The following is an 18,581-nucleotide window of genomic DNA, read 5'->3' on the forward strand; positions in this document are numbered from 1 at the left end:
TTGCTTTTATCCAATACATTTCAAAGACATTCATTTCAATTAATTGAGGAGTGAAAGGAATGCAAATTTTTGCTATTAGTCTAAAATAGATATACACAGGATGGTATTTAAGAAATAGACACATGTACACTTGTATCACTATTTTCCTTTTTTGGATGATGGCAAAAGGTTGACTGCAGGTATAAATGATTCAATTTGTGAAATTTAATCTGCTCTTGTATTATACTCATGACAGATATTCAGCCTTTTAAAATTTTAATCCAAAATTAAGATATGATTTCAATGTGTTGGTTTTAATGGCTACTTACAATGCTAAAATTCTGTTCATTTACAAGGGGGTAAACAACAGATTAATAACAGATGCAAATATTGCAAAATTATCTCTCTTGACCCAATTCAAAGGTGGAATTAAATGTGCATTACACATTTGAAAACTCTTCTGCCCCAAGGGGGATTGTCACACCCTTTGGATTTTCATATACAGGCCTGGCCAGCTGCTCTCCATCCTGGAAACCTCCCACCAGGCCCACAGCCTCTGATCAAGCAACCCGGTGACGCAGGAAATAATTCCTAATATTTCACTTTGAAGTTGTCCTACAAGTTAATAAAGGATATAGATCAAATGCAGTGTCTTCAAAGCTCTCATTATTCTTTGTTAAATGTCAAACATCTAACATAAACAATCACATCTCAATTTCAGCCTGCTTTTCTCTTGTATATACATACGCATATGAGTACATTCAAAATAGTCAGCCTGAACATAAATGAGAGAACACATTAAAAAGGTTTCTGAGGAAAGAAGTAGAAAAGAAAAAAAATGAATATAAAAGAATTGCTGGCAAAGTTGGGCTTTAAAACACACATACACACACAAAGCCATAAGATGTTCAATAAATAAAGGCTCTTGCCAGTGCACGGAATTTTGCTATTACATACCTTTCCATGCTGCCCAGCTCTCTCATAACAAATGACAACATCTTCCCACATTTCCAGCTTCTCAAATATCTGAAGGGATGAACTGGTGCATCCCAACTCAAAGAGTAAACTTGCAAGTTGGCGCTAGATAAATCAAGTTAAAATAATTAACATTTCTTGACAAAAAGAAAGATTCTTATTGTATTTACAGACATTTTTAGGGTCTGTTCAATGTATAAATACATCATTTCTAAAATTCAGTCTCTACTAATTAGGAATTTGTGATGATTCAATACTTAATTTTACCTTAGCAAACTTTTTTTAAGGGGGTGAAGAATTAAAAGACAATATGGAAACTGTTTAAATGAAAGCAAAATCAAGCAAAATGGGAGTAGGAAGTTTTGCAAATTGCTCCCTCCACCAAGAAAAAGAAAGAGCTTAAAAAAGAGACTGGAATTACCTAAGTAGTAACCCTGGAACCAGAATGGACATTTACAACAACTACAGGAGTGTCAGAGGAAGCAAGAGATGGTCAAGAGTTAGCTTTTGTAAGTGAAAACACAAACCAGTGACCAGCATTGCTCAGCTCCGTGGCAATGCTGCAGAAATGGCTGCAGTTGCAGCAACTTGGCCTGGATTCTGGAGCAGCCAGCTGGGGCCAGGGCTGGCAGAGGAAACTTCTTCCCCTGAAAGTGGGGCTGAGAGTTGAGGCTGGTCTGGAGGATCCAAGAGGAAACAGCACCCAACCAGGCCTGTTTTCGCCCTCTGGGCAGCAGCACTTCCAACCTCCCACCAGCATCCATTTGGATAAAGAGGTTTTTTTTTTCCTTCTGACTGTGGGCATTTCCTGGTGTGGCAGATCCCTGAAGGCACATTTTCATTGGCTCGGTTTCTTCTTTCTCATTCTCGTGTTGTTTAGTCTGGCAGCTCCCTGAGGGTCCAACACAGAAGGCAGCCTCAGTTTCTCTCAGAAGCAGTGCGTTGTGGCTTTAAACTAGTTTCTACAGGGACATAAAGAACCAGTGTACCTATTTCTTTTTTATTTATTTTTTTTTGGTTTGTTGGTTTTTTCTTTCTCTATTTTATATTTTTGGGTCAGGCAGATACCTGAGGAATAGGCAAGGATGCTTGCCTAGGTTTCAGCCTCAAAAGCAGCAGCTCCAGCCTCGCATTTGCATATAATAAGAGACTCAGAGAAGAAGTAACATTCATTTTCTCTTTTTTCCTTTTTTTTTTTATGGGTGTTTTGTCTGTTTATTAATATTTTTCCTCCCCCCTTCCTTCCTTTTTTCTTCCTGTTCTTAATCTAACAGACTGAAGACTGAGAAAACTAGATTTCCAGAGTGACTACAACATAATACTGAGAATCTACAGTTCTCAACAAAAAATTACAAAACATACAAGAAGACAGAAAAGTATGGCCCAATCACAGAGAAAAAAGAAGTACATGGAAAATATTCCAGAGGAAGCTCAGCATCTGGAATTGCTAAACAAAAATCTTTGAATAACTCTCATAAATAGGATCAATAAACTAAAGGAAAGCATGGCCTAAGACCCAAAGGAAATCAGGAAAACAATATATTAACAAATTGAGAATTTCAATAATGAGATTGAAATTATAAAAAAAAAACTAACGGAAATTCTGTAACTCAAGGGTACAATAACTAAAGTGAAAAATTTAATACGGGAGAACAAAAGCAGAGTGGGGGAGGCCCAGAACCACCCTGGGGGGATGGTGTTCATCTGTGACACAGCACAGTCATCCCTCAACATCTGGAGATGCACAGCCTGGAAGAGGGACCCACTTGCAAGTCTCAAGGGCCATAGCCAATACCAAGGACTTGTAGGTCAGCAGCAGAGACAAACTGTGGCAGGACTGAACTGAAGGATTAGACCTTTGCAGCAGCTTTAAATCTCCAGGATCACCAGGGAGATTCGACTGTTAGAGCTGACCCCCTCCCTGACCGCCCAGACACACACCCCGTATACAGGGCGGGCAACACCAACTACACATGCAAGCTTGGCACACCAATTGAACCCCACAAGACTCACATCCCCACTCACCACAAAGACAAAGTGGGGGAGAACTGGCAGATGCACCTGCTGGTTAGTTAGAGAAAGCGTACTCCACAAAGCTGTACATCTGACAAATTAGAGATAAGGGTTTTAATCAGTCTGCAAATCCTAAAAGAACCCTATCAAGTTAAGCAAACGCCAAGAGGTCAAAAACAACAGAAAATTTTAAAGCATATGAAAAAAACAGACGATATGGAGAACCCAAGCCCAAGCACCCAAATCAAAAGATCAGAGAAGACACAGTACTTGGAGCAATTAATCAAAGAACTAAAGATGAACAACGAGACCATGGCACAGGATATAAAAGACATGAAGAAGAGCACAGCACAGGATATAAAGGACATCAAGAAGACCCTAGAAGAGCATAAAGAAGACATTGCAAGAGTAAATAAAAAAAAAATAGACGATCTCATGGAAATTTAAAAAACTGTTGACCAAATTAAAAAGATTCTGGATACTCATAGCACAAGACTAGAGGAAGCTGAACAATGAATCAGTGACCTGGAAGACGACAGAACGGAAAATGAAAGAACAAAAGAAAGAATGGAGAAAAAAATTGAAAAAACAGAAACGGACCTCAGGGATATGACAGATAACATAAAACGTCCCAATTTAAGACTCATTGGTGTTCCAGAAGGGTAAGAGAAGGGTAAAGGTCAAGGATGAGTATTCAAAGAAATTGTTGGGGAAAACTTCCCAAATGTTCTAAACACCATAAATACACAAATCATAAATACCCAGCGAACTCCAAATAGAATAAATCCAAATAAGCCCACTCCGAGACATATTCTGATCAGACTGTCAAATACAGAAGAGAAGGAGCAAGTTCTGAAAGCAGCAAGAGAAAAGCAATTCACCACATACAAAGGAAACAGCATAAGACTAAGTAGTGACTACTCAGCGGCCACCATGGAGGCGAGAAGGCAGTGGAATGACATATTTAAAATTCTGACTGAGAAAAATCGCCAACCAAGAATTCTTTATCCAGCAAAGCTCTCCTTCAAATTTGAGAGAAAGCTTAAATTTTTCACAGAGAAACAAATGCTGAGAGAATTTGCTAACAAGAGACCTGCCCTACTGGAGATATTAAAGGGAGCCCTACTGACAGAAAAACAAAGAAAGGAGAGACAGAGATGGAGAAATGTTCAGTACTAAAGAGATTCAGTATGGGTATGTTAAAGGACATTAATAGAGAGAGGGAAAAAATATATGTGACAAACATAAACCAAAGGACAAGATGGCTGATACAAGAAATGCCTTCACGGTAATAACATTGAATGTAAATGAATTAAACTCCCCAATTAAAAGATATAGATTGGCAGAATGGATAAAAAAAAAATAAACCATTAATATGTTACATACAAGAGACTCATCTTAGACACAGGGACATGAAATTGAAAGTGAAGGGACAGAAAAAACTATTTCATGCAAGCTACAGCCAAAAGAAAGCAGGAGTAGCAATACTAATCTCAGATAAAATAGACTTTAAATGCAAGGATGTTAGGAGAGACAAAGAAGGCCACTACATACTAATAAAAGGGGCAATTCAACAAGAAGAAATAACAATCGTAAACGTTTATGCAACCAATCAAGGTGCCACAAAATACATGAGAGAAACACTGGCAAAACTAAAGGACACAATCGATGTTTCCACAGTAATTGTGAAAGACTTCAACACATCACTCTCTCCTATAGATAGATCAACCAGACAGAAGACCAATAAGGAAACTGAAAACCTAAACAATCTGATAAATGAATTGGATTTAACAGACATATATAGAACATTACATCCCAAAATACCAGGATACACATTCTTCTCTAGTGCTCACAGAACTTTCTCCAGAATAGATCATATGCTGGGGCACAAAACAAGCCTCAATAAATTTAAAAAAATTGAAATTATTCACAGCACATTCTCAGACCACAATGGAATACAATTATAAGTCAATAACCATCAGAGACTTAGAAAATTCACAAATACCTGGAGGTTAAACAACACACTCCTAAACAATCAGTGGGTTAAAGAAGAAATAGCAAGAGAAATTGCTAAATATATAGAGATGACTGAAAATGAGAACACAACATACCAAAACCTATGGGATGCAACAAAAGTGGTACTCAGGGAAATTTATAGCACTAAATGCATATATTAAAACGGAAGAAAGAGCCAAAATCAAAGAACTAATGGATCAACTGAAGAAGCTAGAAAATGAACAACAAAGCAATCCTAGTCCAAGCAGAAGAAAAGAAATAACAAGGATTAAAGCAGAAATAAATGACATAGAGAACAAAAAAATAATAGAGAGCATAAAATAACACCAAAAGTCGGTTCTTTGAGAAGATCAACAAGATTGACAAGCCCCTGGCTAGACTGACAAAATCAAAATGAGAGAAGACCCATATAAACAAAATAATGAATGAGGAAGGTGACATTACTGCGGATCCCAAAGAAATTAAAAAATTGTAACAGGATACTATGAACAATCGTATGGCAACAAACTGGATAATGCAGATGAAATGGACAATTTCCTGGAAACATATGAACAACCTAGACTGACCAGAGAAGAAATAGAAGACCTCAACCAACCAATCACAAGCAAAGAGATCCAATCAGTCATCAAAAAGCTTCCCACAAATAAATGCCCAGGGCCAGATGGCTTCACAGGGGGATTCTACCAAACTTTCCAAAAAGAACTGACACCAATCTTACTTAAACTCTTTCAAAACATTGAAGAAAATGGAACACTACCTAACTCATTTTATGAAGCTAACATCAATCTAATACCAAAACCAGGCAAAGATGCTACAAAAACAGAAAACTACTGGCCAATCTCCCTAATGAATATAGATGCAAAAATCCTCAACAAAATACTTGCAAATTGTATCCAAAGACACATTAAAAAAATCATACACCATGACCAAGTGGGGTTCATTCCAGGCAGGAAAGGATGGTTCAACATAAGAAAATCAATCAATGTATTACAACACACTAATAAATCAAAAGGGAAAAATCAAATGATCATATCAATAGATGCTGAAAAAGCATTCGACAAAACCCAACATCCCTTTTTGATAACAACACTTCAAAAGGTAGGAATTGAAGGAAACTTCCTCAATATGATAAAGAGCATATATGAAAAACCCACAGCCAGCATAGTACTCAATGGTGAGAGACTGAAAGCCTTCCCTCTAAGATCAGGAACAAGACAAGGAGGCCCGCTATCACCACTGTTATTCAACGTTGTGCTGGAAGTGCTAGCCAGGGCAATCCGGCAAGACAAAGAAATAAAAGGCATCCAAATTGGAAAGGAAGAAATAAAACTGTCATTGTTTGCAGATGACATGCTCTTATATCTGGAAAACCCTGAGAAATTGACGATACAGCTACTAGAGCTAATAAACAAATTTAGCAAAGCAGCAGGATACAAGATTAATGCACATAAGTCAGTCATGTTTCTGTATACAGAGATGAACAAACTGAAGAGACACTCAAGAAAAAGATACCATTTTCAATAGCAACTAAAAAAATCAAGTACCTAGGAATAAACTTAACCAAAGATGTAAAAGACCTACACAAAGAAAACTACATAACTCCACCAAAAGAAACAGAAGAGGACCTTAAAAGATGGAAAAATATTCCATGTTCATGGATAAGAGGGCTAAATATCATTAACATGTCAATTCTACCCAAACTCATCTATAGATTCAATGCTAAATGTTATTAACATGTCAATTCTACCCAAACTCATCTATAGATTCAATGCAATCCCAATCAAAATTCCAACAACCTATTTTGCAGACTTGGAAAAGCTAGTAATCAAATTTATTTGGAAAGGGAAGATGCCTCGAATTGGTAAAGACACTCTAAAAAAGAAAAACCAAGTGGGAGGACTTATACTCCCTGACTTTGAAGCTTATTATAAAGCCACAGTTGTCAAAACAGCATGGTACTGGCACAAAGACAGACATATTGATCAATGGAATCGAATTGAGAATTCGGAGATAAACTCCCAGATCTATGGCCTACTGATCTTTGATAAGGCCCCCAAAGTCACTCAACTGGGACATAGTCTTTTCAACAAATGGGGCTGGGAGAGTTGGATATCCACATCCAAAAGAATGAAAGGGGACCCCTACCTCATACCCTAAACAAAAATTAACTCAAAGTGGATCAAAGATCTCAATATAAAAAACAGTACCATAAAACTCCTACAAGATAATGTAGGAAAACATCTTCAAGACCTTGTATAGGTGGCCACTTCCTAGACTTTACACCCAGAGCACAAGCAACAAAAGAAAAAATAGATAAATGGGAACTCCTCAAGCTTAGAAGTTTCTGCACCTCAAAGGAGTCTGTCAAAAAGGTAAAGAGGCAGCCAACTCAATGGGAAAAAATTTTTGGAAAACATGTATCTGACAAAAGACTGATATCTTGCATATATAAAGAAATCCTACAACTCAATGATGATAGTACAGACAGCCCAATCATAAAATGGGCAAAAGATATGAAAAGACAGTTTTCTGAAGAGGAAATACAAATGGCCAAGAAACACATGAAAAAATGTTCAGCTTCACTAGCTATTAGAGAGATGCAAATTAAGACCACAATGAGACACCATCTCACACCAATTAGAATGGCTGCCATTAAACAAACAGGAAACTACAAATGCTGGAGAGGATGTGAAGAAACTGGAACTCTTATTCATTGTTGGTGGGACTGTATAATGGTTCAGCCACTCTGGAAGTCAGTCTGGCAGTTCCTTAGAAAACGAGATATAGAGTTACCCTTCAATCCAGTGATTGCACTTCTCAGTATATACCCTGAAGATCTGAAAGCAGTGACATAAACAGATATCTGCACGCTAATGTCCAGAGCAGCATTATTCACAATTGCCAAGAGATGGAAACAACCCAAATGTCCTTCAACAGATGAGTGGGCAAATAAGATGTGGTATATACACACGATGGAATACTATGTGGCAGTAAGAAGGAACGATGTTGTGAAACATATGACAACATGGATGAACCTTGAAGACATAATGTTCAGTGAAATAAGCCAGGCACAAAAAGAGAAATACTATATGCTACCACTAATGTGAACATTGAAAAATGTAAAACACATGGTTTATAATGTAGAATGTAGGGGAACTAGTGATAGAGAGCAATTAAGGAAGGGGGAATGATAATCCAATAAGAACAGATAAGCTACCGTGGGTAAATTTAATGTTCTGGGAATGACCAGGAATGACTATTGTCTGTTAATTTCTGATGGGTACAGAAGGAATGAGTTCACAGAAATGTTGCTATATTAGGTTACTTTCTTGGGGTAGAGTATGAACTTGTTGGAAGTAAAGTAGTTATCTTAGGTTAGTTGTCTTTTTCTTATTCCCTTGTTATGGTCTGTTTGAAATGTTTTTTATTACATGTTTTAAAATTTTTTTTTTATTTTTTATACAGATGATTAAAAAAAAATGTTAATTAAAAAAAAAAAAGAATGAAAAAAATTTGCAGAGCCCCCTTGAGGAGCTGGTGGAGAATGCAGGGATATTATTCCCCACCTCGATGGTTGGTGATGTGCTCGCAGACATGGGGGACTGGTGGTTTGATGGGCTGAGCCCTCTACCATAGGACTTGTCCTTAGAAAGATTGGTGCTGCAAAGGAGAGGCTAGGCCTCCCTATGGTTGTGCCTAAGAGCCTCCTTCCAAATACCTCTTTGTTGCTCAGATGTGGCCCTCTCTCTCTAGCTAAGCCAACTTGAAAGGTGAAATCACTGCCCTCCCCGCTACGTGGGATCAGACACCCAGGGGATTGAATCTCCCTGGCAATGTGGAATATGACTCCCGGGGAGGAATGTAGACCGGTATCATGGGATGGAGAACATCTTCTTGACCAAAAAAGGGATGTGAAAGGAAACAAAATAAGCTACAGTGGCAGAGAGATTCCAAAAGGAGCCGAGAGGTCACTCTGGTGGGCACTCTAACGCACAATATAAACAACCCTTTTTTAGGTTCTAATGAATTAGAGTATCTAGCAGTAAATACCTGGAACCGTCAAACTGCAACCCGGAACCCATGAATCTTGAAGACAATTGTATAAAAATGTAGCTCATGGGGGCGACAACGTGACTGGGAAAGCCATATGGACCACACTCCCCTTTGTCTAGTTTATGGAGGGATGAGTAGAAAAATGGGGGGAGGAAAAAAACAAACAAACAAAGGCACCCAGTGTTCTTTTTTACTTTAATTGCTCCTTTTCACTTTAATTACTATTCTTGTTATTTTTATGTGTGTGGTAACAAAGGTGTCAGGGATTGATTTTGGTGATGAATGCACAGCTATGTAATGGTACTGTGAACAATTTAATGTACGCTTTATTTTATATGACTGCATGGTATGTGAATATATCTCAATAAAATGAATTTTTAAAAAATGAGGAATAAATTAAGAAATTTCCAGACAAATAAAAATGAAGGGAGTTCATTACACTGGACCTGCTAAAGGGAGACCTCCATGTTGAAAGGAAAGGACTCTACACAGTGTTTCACTGCTGGATGAAGAAATAGAGATCTCCAATATAAGTAACAATATGGGTAAGTATATATGCCGGTATTTTTTCATTTTTATTTGTAATGCTGTTTTTTTACTTCTGACAAGGCTGCAAATTCAAATGAATAAAAAACAAGCATAAATCTGTGTTACTGAGCATATAAGGCAAAAAGATGTATTCGTCACATGAAAAACATAAAGAGGGAAGGATAGACATAAGGGTACTGTGTATGTGTACACACTTTCGAAGTTAAGTTGGTATTACATAAACTAAATTATAAAAGTTTTAGTACATTAAATGTAATCCCTATAGTAACCATAAAGATTAATACCAATCCTTCTCAAACTCTCCCAAAGAATTCAAGGGGAGGGAAAACATCCTAATTCATTCTATGAGATAGCATTATTCTGATACTAAAACCTGGTAAAGACATCACAAGATAAGAAAATTATAGACCAATTGCCCTTATGAGTATAGAGGCAAAAATCATTAAAGAAATACTAGCAAACTTAATCCAATGACATATTAAAAATATTATACACCATGACCAACTGGGGTGATCCCAAGAATACAAGGGTGGTTCAACCTATGAAAATTAATCAATGTAATACATTACATAAACAGAATGATGGGGGGGGAAACATGATCATCTCAATAGATGCCGAAAAGATTTTGATAAAATCCAATACATTTCTTAATGAAAACACTCAGAAAAGTAAGAATAAAGGAAACTGTCTCAGCATGACAAAGACCATTTATGAGAACCTACAGCTAAGGTCACATTCAACACTGAAAGATTAAAAGCTTTCCCCCTAAAATAAATGAGACAAGGATGCCTGCTTTCACCACTGCTATTCAGTACTAGAAATTCTTGTCAGAGCAGGTAGATAAATGAGTTAAAGGAATTCTAATTGGAAAGAAATATGTAAAACTATCTCTATTTACAGATGGCATGATCTCATATGCAGAAAAACTGAAAGAATCCACAAGAAAACTATTAGAGCTAATAAATGAACTCAGCAAAATGGCAGGGTACAGGGAGGAGCTAAGATAGTGGCATAGAGAGGAGAGGAAGACTGTGAGTCCCCCACTGGAACAATTCACAAATGACCAAAAAACTAGCAAATAACCTGGAATAACTGTGGGGAGACAAACGTGACTGTCCACTCATCATCCACCAACCTGAATTGGGAGAAATGCCTGAGATCGCAGCATAAAATCTGTAAGTAAAACTGCGGACCCACACTGAGAGCCAAGAGCCGAGAGCCCCTCCCTCACTGAAGCCTCACGGTGCTAGAGAGCAGCGCTCTCTCAGCCCAGCTCCAACTGGGGTTTTAATGTTAACTGCTCAATACAGACAGCGAAACCTCAACAAGCAGACAGAGGCTTTTGGTACAACTGACTTTGGGAGAGTCGGGGGACATATCTGTCTCAGGACAGGGAGCCCAGAGGATTGGGTGCTTTCTCTGGCTAACAGGTGAACCATAGGCACTTTAGAAGAATGTGTATCCTGGTGATTTGGGAAGTAATGCTCTATATATATCTGTTAAGTCACACAATACTTTTATATGCCATGAAATATTGGAGATTTGAGCTACTTAAAAATATCTGATTGGATATCTTAAAAAACTAGACACAGCATTTAGGAACAGGACTATATCTTGATTCTCATGCAATAAATAGTTTGATCTTTTCATTTAAAGATAGTGGCATCCAAGATAATATGGCTAGTTAGTGACAGAGCAAAAATTAAATACCTTTTTACTGAAAAAGCTATGCTATTATATTTGTATCTCTAAAATAAACAAAAATATGATTACTTCCGACAATGTAAAAAATAAAGTGATTTAACTTTTTTAATGAAAGAGAATTTTATTGAACTAAGGATCATAATATCTACAGCTTCCTAGGCCAATAAAACATTTAGCTTAAATTCTGTTTGAATAGTACTTAAATTTCTTAAAGCTCTTGTTCAGACCCAGATTAAAAGTTATACCCACAAGAGACATTTGTTATAATAATAGCTCAGAGTCTGAGATATTTATCCACCACAAACCACATGGTACAAAACACTTAATAAATTTCATAAATCAAAGTAAAAAACATGCCAAAAAATTCCAACTGTTACCACTTTCTTCATGAAAACGCTACTCCTTTTGAGATGAACTAGCAAAGCTTTTTATTTACCTATGTTTTCTTGAGTAGCCCTCAATATATAAAGTGAATACCATTGTATTATACACCGACTTTACCCTGTGCTTGAGAATGTAATCTACTCTAAGAAATCTTATAACAGGGAAAATGTGAGGCATTGAATGGTGGGTTGGTGTTTATAATTCTAAGTCACTATGTGCATAATCCACAAGAGAGAGAGGACAGAAAGCTGATTCAAGTGACAATAGTTACTAAATCATCCAGAAATCTCAGGCCGGCATCATGTGACTCTATGTCCTGAGGGGCTCTGAGAGTGCAGTAGTCACTTAATCTCTCGTTGCCTTAGTGTCCTAGTTTGCTAATGCTGCTAGAATGCAAAACACCAGAGATGGACTGGCTTTTATAAAAGGGGGTTCACATCTGGTTGCAGTCTTAAGGCCATAAAGTGTCCAAGGTAACACACCAGCAATCGGGTACCTTTACTGGACAATGGCCACTGGTGTCCAGAGAACCTCTGTTAGCTAGAAAGGCACGTGGCTGGCATTTGCGCCCAGTTCTGGTTTCAAAACGGTTTTTTTCCTGGACGTTCCTCTCTAGGCTGCAGCTTCTCTCCAAAATGTCACTCTCAATTGTTCTTGAGGCATTTATCCTCTCTCAGCTTCTCCATAGCAAAAGTCTGCTTTCAGAAGCCATCTCCAAAATGTCTCTGTAAGCTGCAGTTCCTCTCTCAGCTCCTGTGCATTCTTCAAAGTGTCCCTCTTGGCTGTAGCTCCTCTTCAAAATGTCACTCTCAGTTGCACTGAGTTCCTTCTGTTTGTCAGCTCATTTATATGGCTCCAGTAATTTAATTCAGACCTACCCTGAATGGGCGGGCCAACACCTCCATGGAAATTATCCAACCAGAGTTATCACCCACAGTTGGGTGGGGCACATCTCCACAGAAACACTCAAAGAATTACAATCTAATTAACACTGATAGGTCTGCCCACACAAGATTACGTCAAAGATAATGGCGTTTGGGGGGACATAATACATTCAAACCAGCACTTAGCTTCCCCATCTGTAAAACAGAGATACTTCACAAAGTTGTGGCAATAAAATAAGAGAACATGTATGAAATGCAGAACATAATGCAGGCAACATACTAAGTGTGCAGTAAAGGTTGGTTGGTGTTAGTTGGTATAATTACAACCCAATAAAGAGATAAGGAAAGGAGGCAAACTGAACTAAATACCAGCAAATCAGGGAACTGGTTCTTCAACAGCTGGAAAAGTATAGTTAATTGCACTGGACCTCAATTTTCTTCTGTAAAATTAAGAAACTGGACCAGATATCTAAGTTCCCTTCAGCGCTAAAATTTTACAAATTAGAGGCACCATGCATATAACACAGGTGGCCAGAATCCCCACTCCAACATGGGGCTTTGGAAGCTACAATAGATAGTCTCTTCCCCTAAGAAAGTAGATAAGGATATTTCACAACTCAGAGTATCTAACAAGTGTGTTTTAAAATTTTTTTCTGTAAACAACTTGGTTAAAAGGTTTATTTTTTGGCAGAAAGTCCTTAAAGGGGCTTTGAAATATAAAATGTTTTTTTGAAATTGAAAACTTGTATGGCTTTCTAATTAATTTCTAGGGTTCATTTTTAAGCTACTTTTAAATTCTTTTAATAAAATTTTTATACCTGATATCACTTTATTCAAAACAGCAATTTGTAATAATTGATAATCCCCAGTTAGATACTTGTATTCTTTTCACTGAAATATTTTAAAGTCCAAACATAAATTAAAAATCATCCTTGTCTAATGCATTCAGCTTTCTAATGCAGAGCATTTTCCATACCCAATGACAATAAAAAAAAAAAAAAAAATACCTGAATGGCCCAGTGTGGTGGTACTTGGCAGCAATAGAAAATCTTCAGACGTTCCAATACAGATGTAGTCTTATCTTCAAATTGGTCCGCAAGAGCCTAAGGACACATATTATAATCAGTATTTATGTATAATAACTTGTTATACACCTTATAAGAGTTGTATGAATGTACATATAAACAATATTGAACTCAAGTCATTTTGACAAGATGAAGGGATGCCTGAAATTTTTTCTTGATTTCTTTAAATGTTTAAAAACTTTAGAGTTAGTCAACATTTACAAAAACATGCACAAGAAAAACTCATCAGGAAAATAGTCTTTAAAATTAAGATTACCTATAATAGCTCTTTCAAAGAACAATTGTTTCGATCAACCTGTTTACTTTTCCTAAGAAAAACTATTCTTTAGCATATCTATTTCACATCTGTAATGCTAACTCTAAATACCACTTTGACAGTGTACTTTCTTTCACAAATCAGAGAAAAAACATAAAAACTTCATTTAGGACTATTTTCTCGGGAATAAAGCAAAAAAAAAAAAAAAAAAATAGATCTATTTGATCAAAGAGAGCAATTTCTCTCCTCTTCAGCAACAGAGCTATTACACTGGATACTCATTCCTGGAAGACCATGGTATGGTGCAGTCGGTAGCTGCACTCTTGAAGAATCCCCAATTCACTGAAATAACTACACTGGTAGTGAACAACTGAATTCTCACTAACAACATCAAGAAGCAGACCAACAAGACCAAGATGGCTGACTCTGAGGAAAGGTACTGGGACCAACTGCAGAAAGAGGCTGGCACTATCTGCTGGTGAGGAGTTCAGTCATTAAAAGATCTCACATATACAGCATCAAAGTGAATGCAGCACACTGAAATTCCTGGGCAAACACATGGACTGCAGGGCCATCACCAAGATATCCTTACCTGCCTCTTCATCTGTCATTCAGTTTATACCAAGTATAAAAAACTTTCTTGATATTATACACTTAGACTTCTCGACTGTGAATTCTCATGATCTTTTCTTGCATAATACAGTACTCAAATTTTCTTTTTTTGCCAGTTGACCTTATGCAGATTAGGTGACAGTAATATCTCAATGTTAATTTCTAATTTTAATGGATCTATTGTTGTTATGCAGGAGAATGTCGTTTTTGAGGATGATGAAGCATAATACTGGCAACTTACTCTCAGGATCTTACTCTCAGGATTTTGTATCTTCAGGATACAAAAGACACTTGTATTATACTGGCTACTTTTCTGTAAGTGTGAAATGGTTTTAAATTGTTACAAAATTAATTTAAAAATTTGAAGTTTAAAAAAAAAAAGTAAAAGGTTTTAAGTCCAGACTTCCTCAGACTAAAGAAAAGGACAGGAATCTAACATATCCCAGTAAAAGCCAAGACAAGATCAGTTTCTGAGCAGGGCCACTGGCCCTAAATTGGGGGTTCTCTATATTACATTAAGTGGAAGATACATTTGCTAATCTAAGAGCATCCTATAAAATACTGTTCATAGCTGAAGTGTGAGAAAACACTCAATACAGCACTTCTTTGGCAATCCAAGATATTATTCAATCAAGACAGTCAAAATAAACTGAGACATACAGACTCCTAAACCACCTTGGTCAAAATACCTTTAAAATTTTCTGGCTTTGATTCACAGAAATGTAATAGCAAACAGCTTGCACGCTTCTGTCCAAAGCTGTTGAGTTGTGGGAGAGGCTAGAAGAGAGTAACTTCTGGCTGAATACATATGGTTACAATACATAAACAAAGAGATCACTGAATTATTTCTTAAAAGGGGGGGGGGGTATTTTTTATCAATTTAGGGGGGGAAAGAATAAAATAACTAAAGCTCATTTAGTAATATTTTAAAAACAAGCAGCAAAGCAAAATTTACTTTCACTAAGACCTAATTACATACAAAAAAATATTTTCAATCAGAACTAATGTTGCTTGCTGTAATTACTGCATCTAGCTAAAACATATTAAATGTTCAGTATTAATACAGCACTGATTAATAAATAGATTATTATATTCAGATACTCTCAGATACTTTTGGATGTTCTCAGAATATCTAAGTGCCTCTGATACTCTCAGATACTCTCCCACATGGCAAGGACCAATGGATAGAGCCCTGGGAACCAACACTTATTTGAGCAGGGGATACTAAATAAGACCCTGTACAAGTTCAGTTGCTCTTTTTAAGAACCTTATTAGGTCACTGTGTGATTAAGATGAGATTAAAAACAGAACTCTAAGCTATTTTCACTCCTGCACAGGATAACTATCCTATACTTCTTACCTTAAGCAAGACAATCACCTAAATAAGATTCACCTACCAATAAAACTAGCAGGTAGATGTTACATAAATATCCAAAAGTAAGGAGGCTGGTGAATTTATTGCTATTTGCCTATACAAATACAGGAGTGTATTTACAGCAGATCTCTAGGTTTTTCAGGGTAGGATTATTTCTAGCAATCCATTCTGAAATAATTCCATTATATTCCAACAAACTGCAGTTCTTTATAGGCATGGTGAAATGGAAAAGACAGGGGCTGGTACGTGATGCGATTCAGATCCTGTTCCAGGTCTATCCCCAACAAGCAAGTCGCTTAATCACAATGGCACTCATCTATAAAGTGGTTCCTTAAATGACCCTCGAAGTTCCAACATTCTAAACCTCTATGAGGAGGTTTGTTGGTTATTGTAGGCACCATTAACTGAACATAAGTACAGTCTACATTCATTAAGGGCAAACCCAATATACAAATACTCTGGGAAGACAATAGAAGAATGTTAAATTCTAAGAGATTAACATTGAATGAAAGTGAAGCTTCAATGATTACGTTGTATACTTATGTGCATGTACATGACCAACTGCTCAGTGAGAAACTGCAATTTCACAAGTTTTCATGAACTCCAAAGCAGTGTGCCCTAACCCCTCACTTGCCATGTTCACATGTCAGTTTCTAAATTTCACAAGTTACACACTTGAAAGTCATGGGCATTTGGTTCTAAGTAAAAACTGGTATAATAAGGTGATTTTTTAAGGAAAATGGTCCTTAGGGGTAGAAAGATAGAGATAAGTGAATAGTCACTAAATAATACAAAGAGAGAGATAAGTGAACATTCACTAAATAAGTTATTAAGAGTGGATCAGACTCCTGGGACCATAAAATGAGAACTGAGAACAGCAGAGAGTCAGCTCTAGGAGGGTGCCTGAAGAGACATGGATAAATGGGAAAGGTGATGGATAGAGAGTGAAGAACATTCCGGGGCATGGTCCAGGGGTGTAAGGAGAACCAAGCCACAGGAAAGTCAGGCACAACTACTGGGATACACCAAAGACAATTTCATGATGCATGAACTATTGTGACATGAGTCTGTTTTCAAGTTTTAAGACCCCCTTTAATGTCATTTCCCCCTATAGTCTGCCTAAAAGCATTTAGTCTTCAAGTGCTCCTTGAGAATATGCATTTATTTATATGAATTCCTTAACTCCATGCACTAACAACTCCCAAACCTTCCTGGAGTCACAGTACCATGGGTCAGGGAATAGTTCCATGAAATGGGGAATAAATTAATAAAACCCAGGAAAGAAATTATGTGCCTTTCCTTTTCAATGCTCTGTTTCAGTAGACAAAGAGCTTTCTTGAAAAAACTACAGAAGATGCAGAATACATTTTTAAATTAGCACATGGAGAATGCTTATGCTACAAGGACAATTCTTAACAAGGTCTGGTATGATTTAGACTTTATTTATGTGCTCATATCTAAAAGTATGGCACACATATCTTCAAAAGAACAGAGCTAGTCCCTAAGGACCTACCCTTTCACTGAAGGCTATTCATTCTCACTAGCATGATATCAAAGTATTTATCAGCTTTCTGAAGTGCCAAGTAAAAATTAGCTGATAATCTAAAAAGCATTAGTGATTACATGCCAGATCACCTTATATACTTGCTTTATTGTGCAACCTACATGTATGTATGTGTGTAAGAGGGTGGAATTTATTATAAAAATATGTGCTTAATCAAATGTATCCAAGAGTTGGGCTGAACCACTTCCCCTGTCAGGAGTTTAGAGTCATGTAGCTGTGATTTACAAATAGAGCCATCATGCTAACTGCCACCTCAAATCCCTAAATCCAAGAAAATTTCCAATGAATATAAGGAAAACGAGAACCAAGATCTATTACATGACTGCTAAGTATCAACACCACCATTAAACCTACTGCTAACCCAGTTTTACCTCATGTATAGGAAAGTGCAGCTCAGAGAGATAAAAGTGACTTGCCCAATGTCACAAAGGTGTGAAACAGGTAAGTCAAAAATGGAGTCCAAAGATCAGAGGTGGCACTTCCATTAAAACCGCCTCATAACTAAAAGGAAAATTACCAGATCAGTGAAAATGAAAAGCAGCTTCTCATTGGAAAAATACTGCAAATTCTATTTAAATAAACTGTCTCTCCATCTAAGCCCTATGATATCAGTGTTAGGGAGTGGCCTTGTCAAGAAGATCATTAATTATTCTTTCCTACGCCAAAACAGAGAAATACTTTATTGTGTGGGCAGGTAAGACTAGCTCTACTAATGGTGACTGGGAGAACCCAGATCCCTTTTTTTGATTCCAGCATGAACAGATGAACATAAGAGTAAGCCCAGATAGCTACCTCAGAGCATTTTCCTTAAAAAGTCATACTGTAAGCCAGCAGTTCTTACAGTTTTCAGTCTCAGGACCCCTTTACACTTAGAAAATTATTGAGGACTCCCAAGAGCTTTTGTATATGTGGGTTATGATCTATCAATACTCATATTAGAAATTAAAACTGAGAAAATTTTAAATGTTTATTAATTCATTTAAAAATAACATAAACCCATTACATCAACGAAACATTTTTTTGTGAAAAAATTACTTTATTTTCCAAAATAAAAAAAATAGTAAGAAGAGTTGTACTGTTTTACATTTTGCAAATCTCTTTAATATTTGGCTTAATAAGACAGCTGAATTCT

General features: G+C 36.9%; 1 protein-coding gene across 2 annotated transcripts in view; it reads right to left on the reverse strand.

Moving 5' to 3' along the window:
• The window catches only part of TTC27 (tetratricopeptide repeat domain 27), a 202,183-nt gene that overhangs the window by 102,391 nt on the left and 81,211 nt on the right, over positions 1 to 18,581 (reverse strand). For both annotated transcript variants that reach the window (XM_037806843.1, XM_037806844.1), the window contains exons 11-12: positions 13,565 to 13,660; positions 937 to 1,059 (exon numbers count right to left, since the gene is read on the reverse strand). In XM_037806843.1, the coding sequence (XP_037662771.1) occupies positions 937 to 1,059; positions 13,565 to 13,660 (219 nt within the window). The remainder of the gene's footprint in view (positions 1 to 936; positions 1,060 to 13,564; positions 13,661 to 18,581) is intronic.

This window comes from Choloepus didactylus, chromosome 17 (assembly GCF_015220235.1).
Source record: "Choloepus didactylus isolate mChoDid1 chromosome 17, mChoDid1.pri, whole genome shotgun sequence".
Taxonomy (NCBI): domain Eukaryota; kingdom Metazoa; phylum Chordata; class Mammalia; order Pilosa; family Megalonychidae; genus Choloepus; species Choloepus didactylus.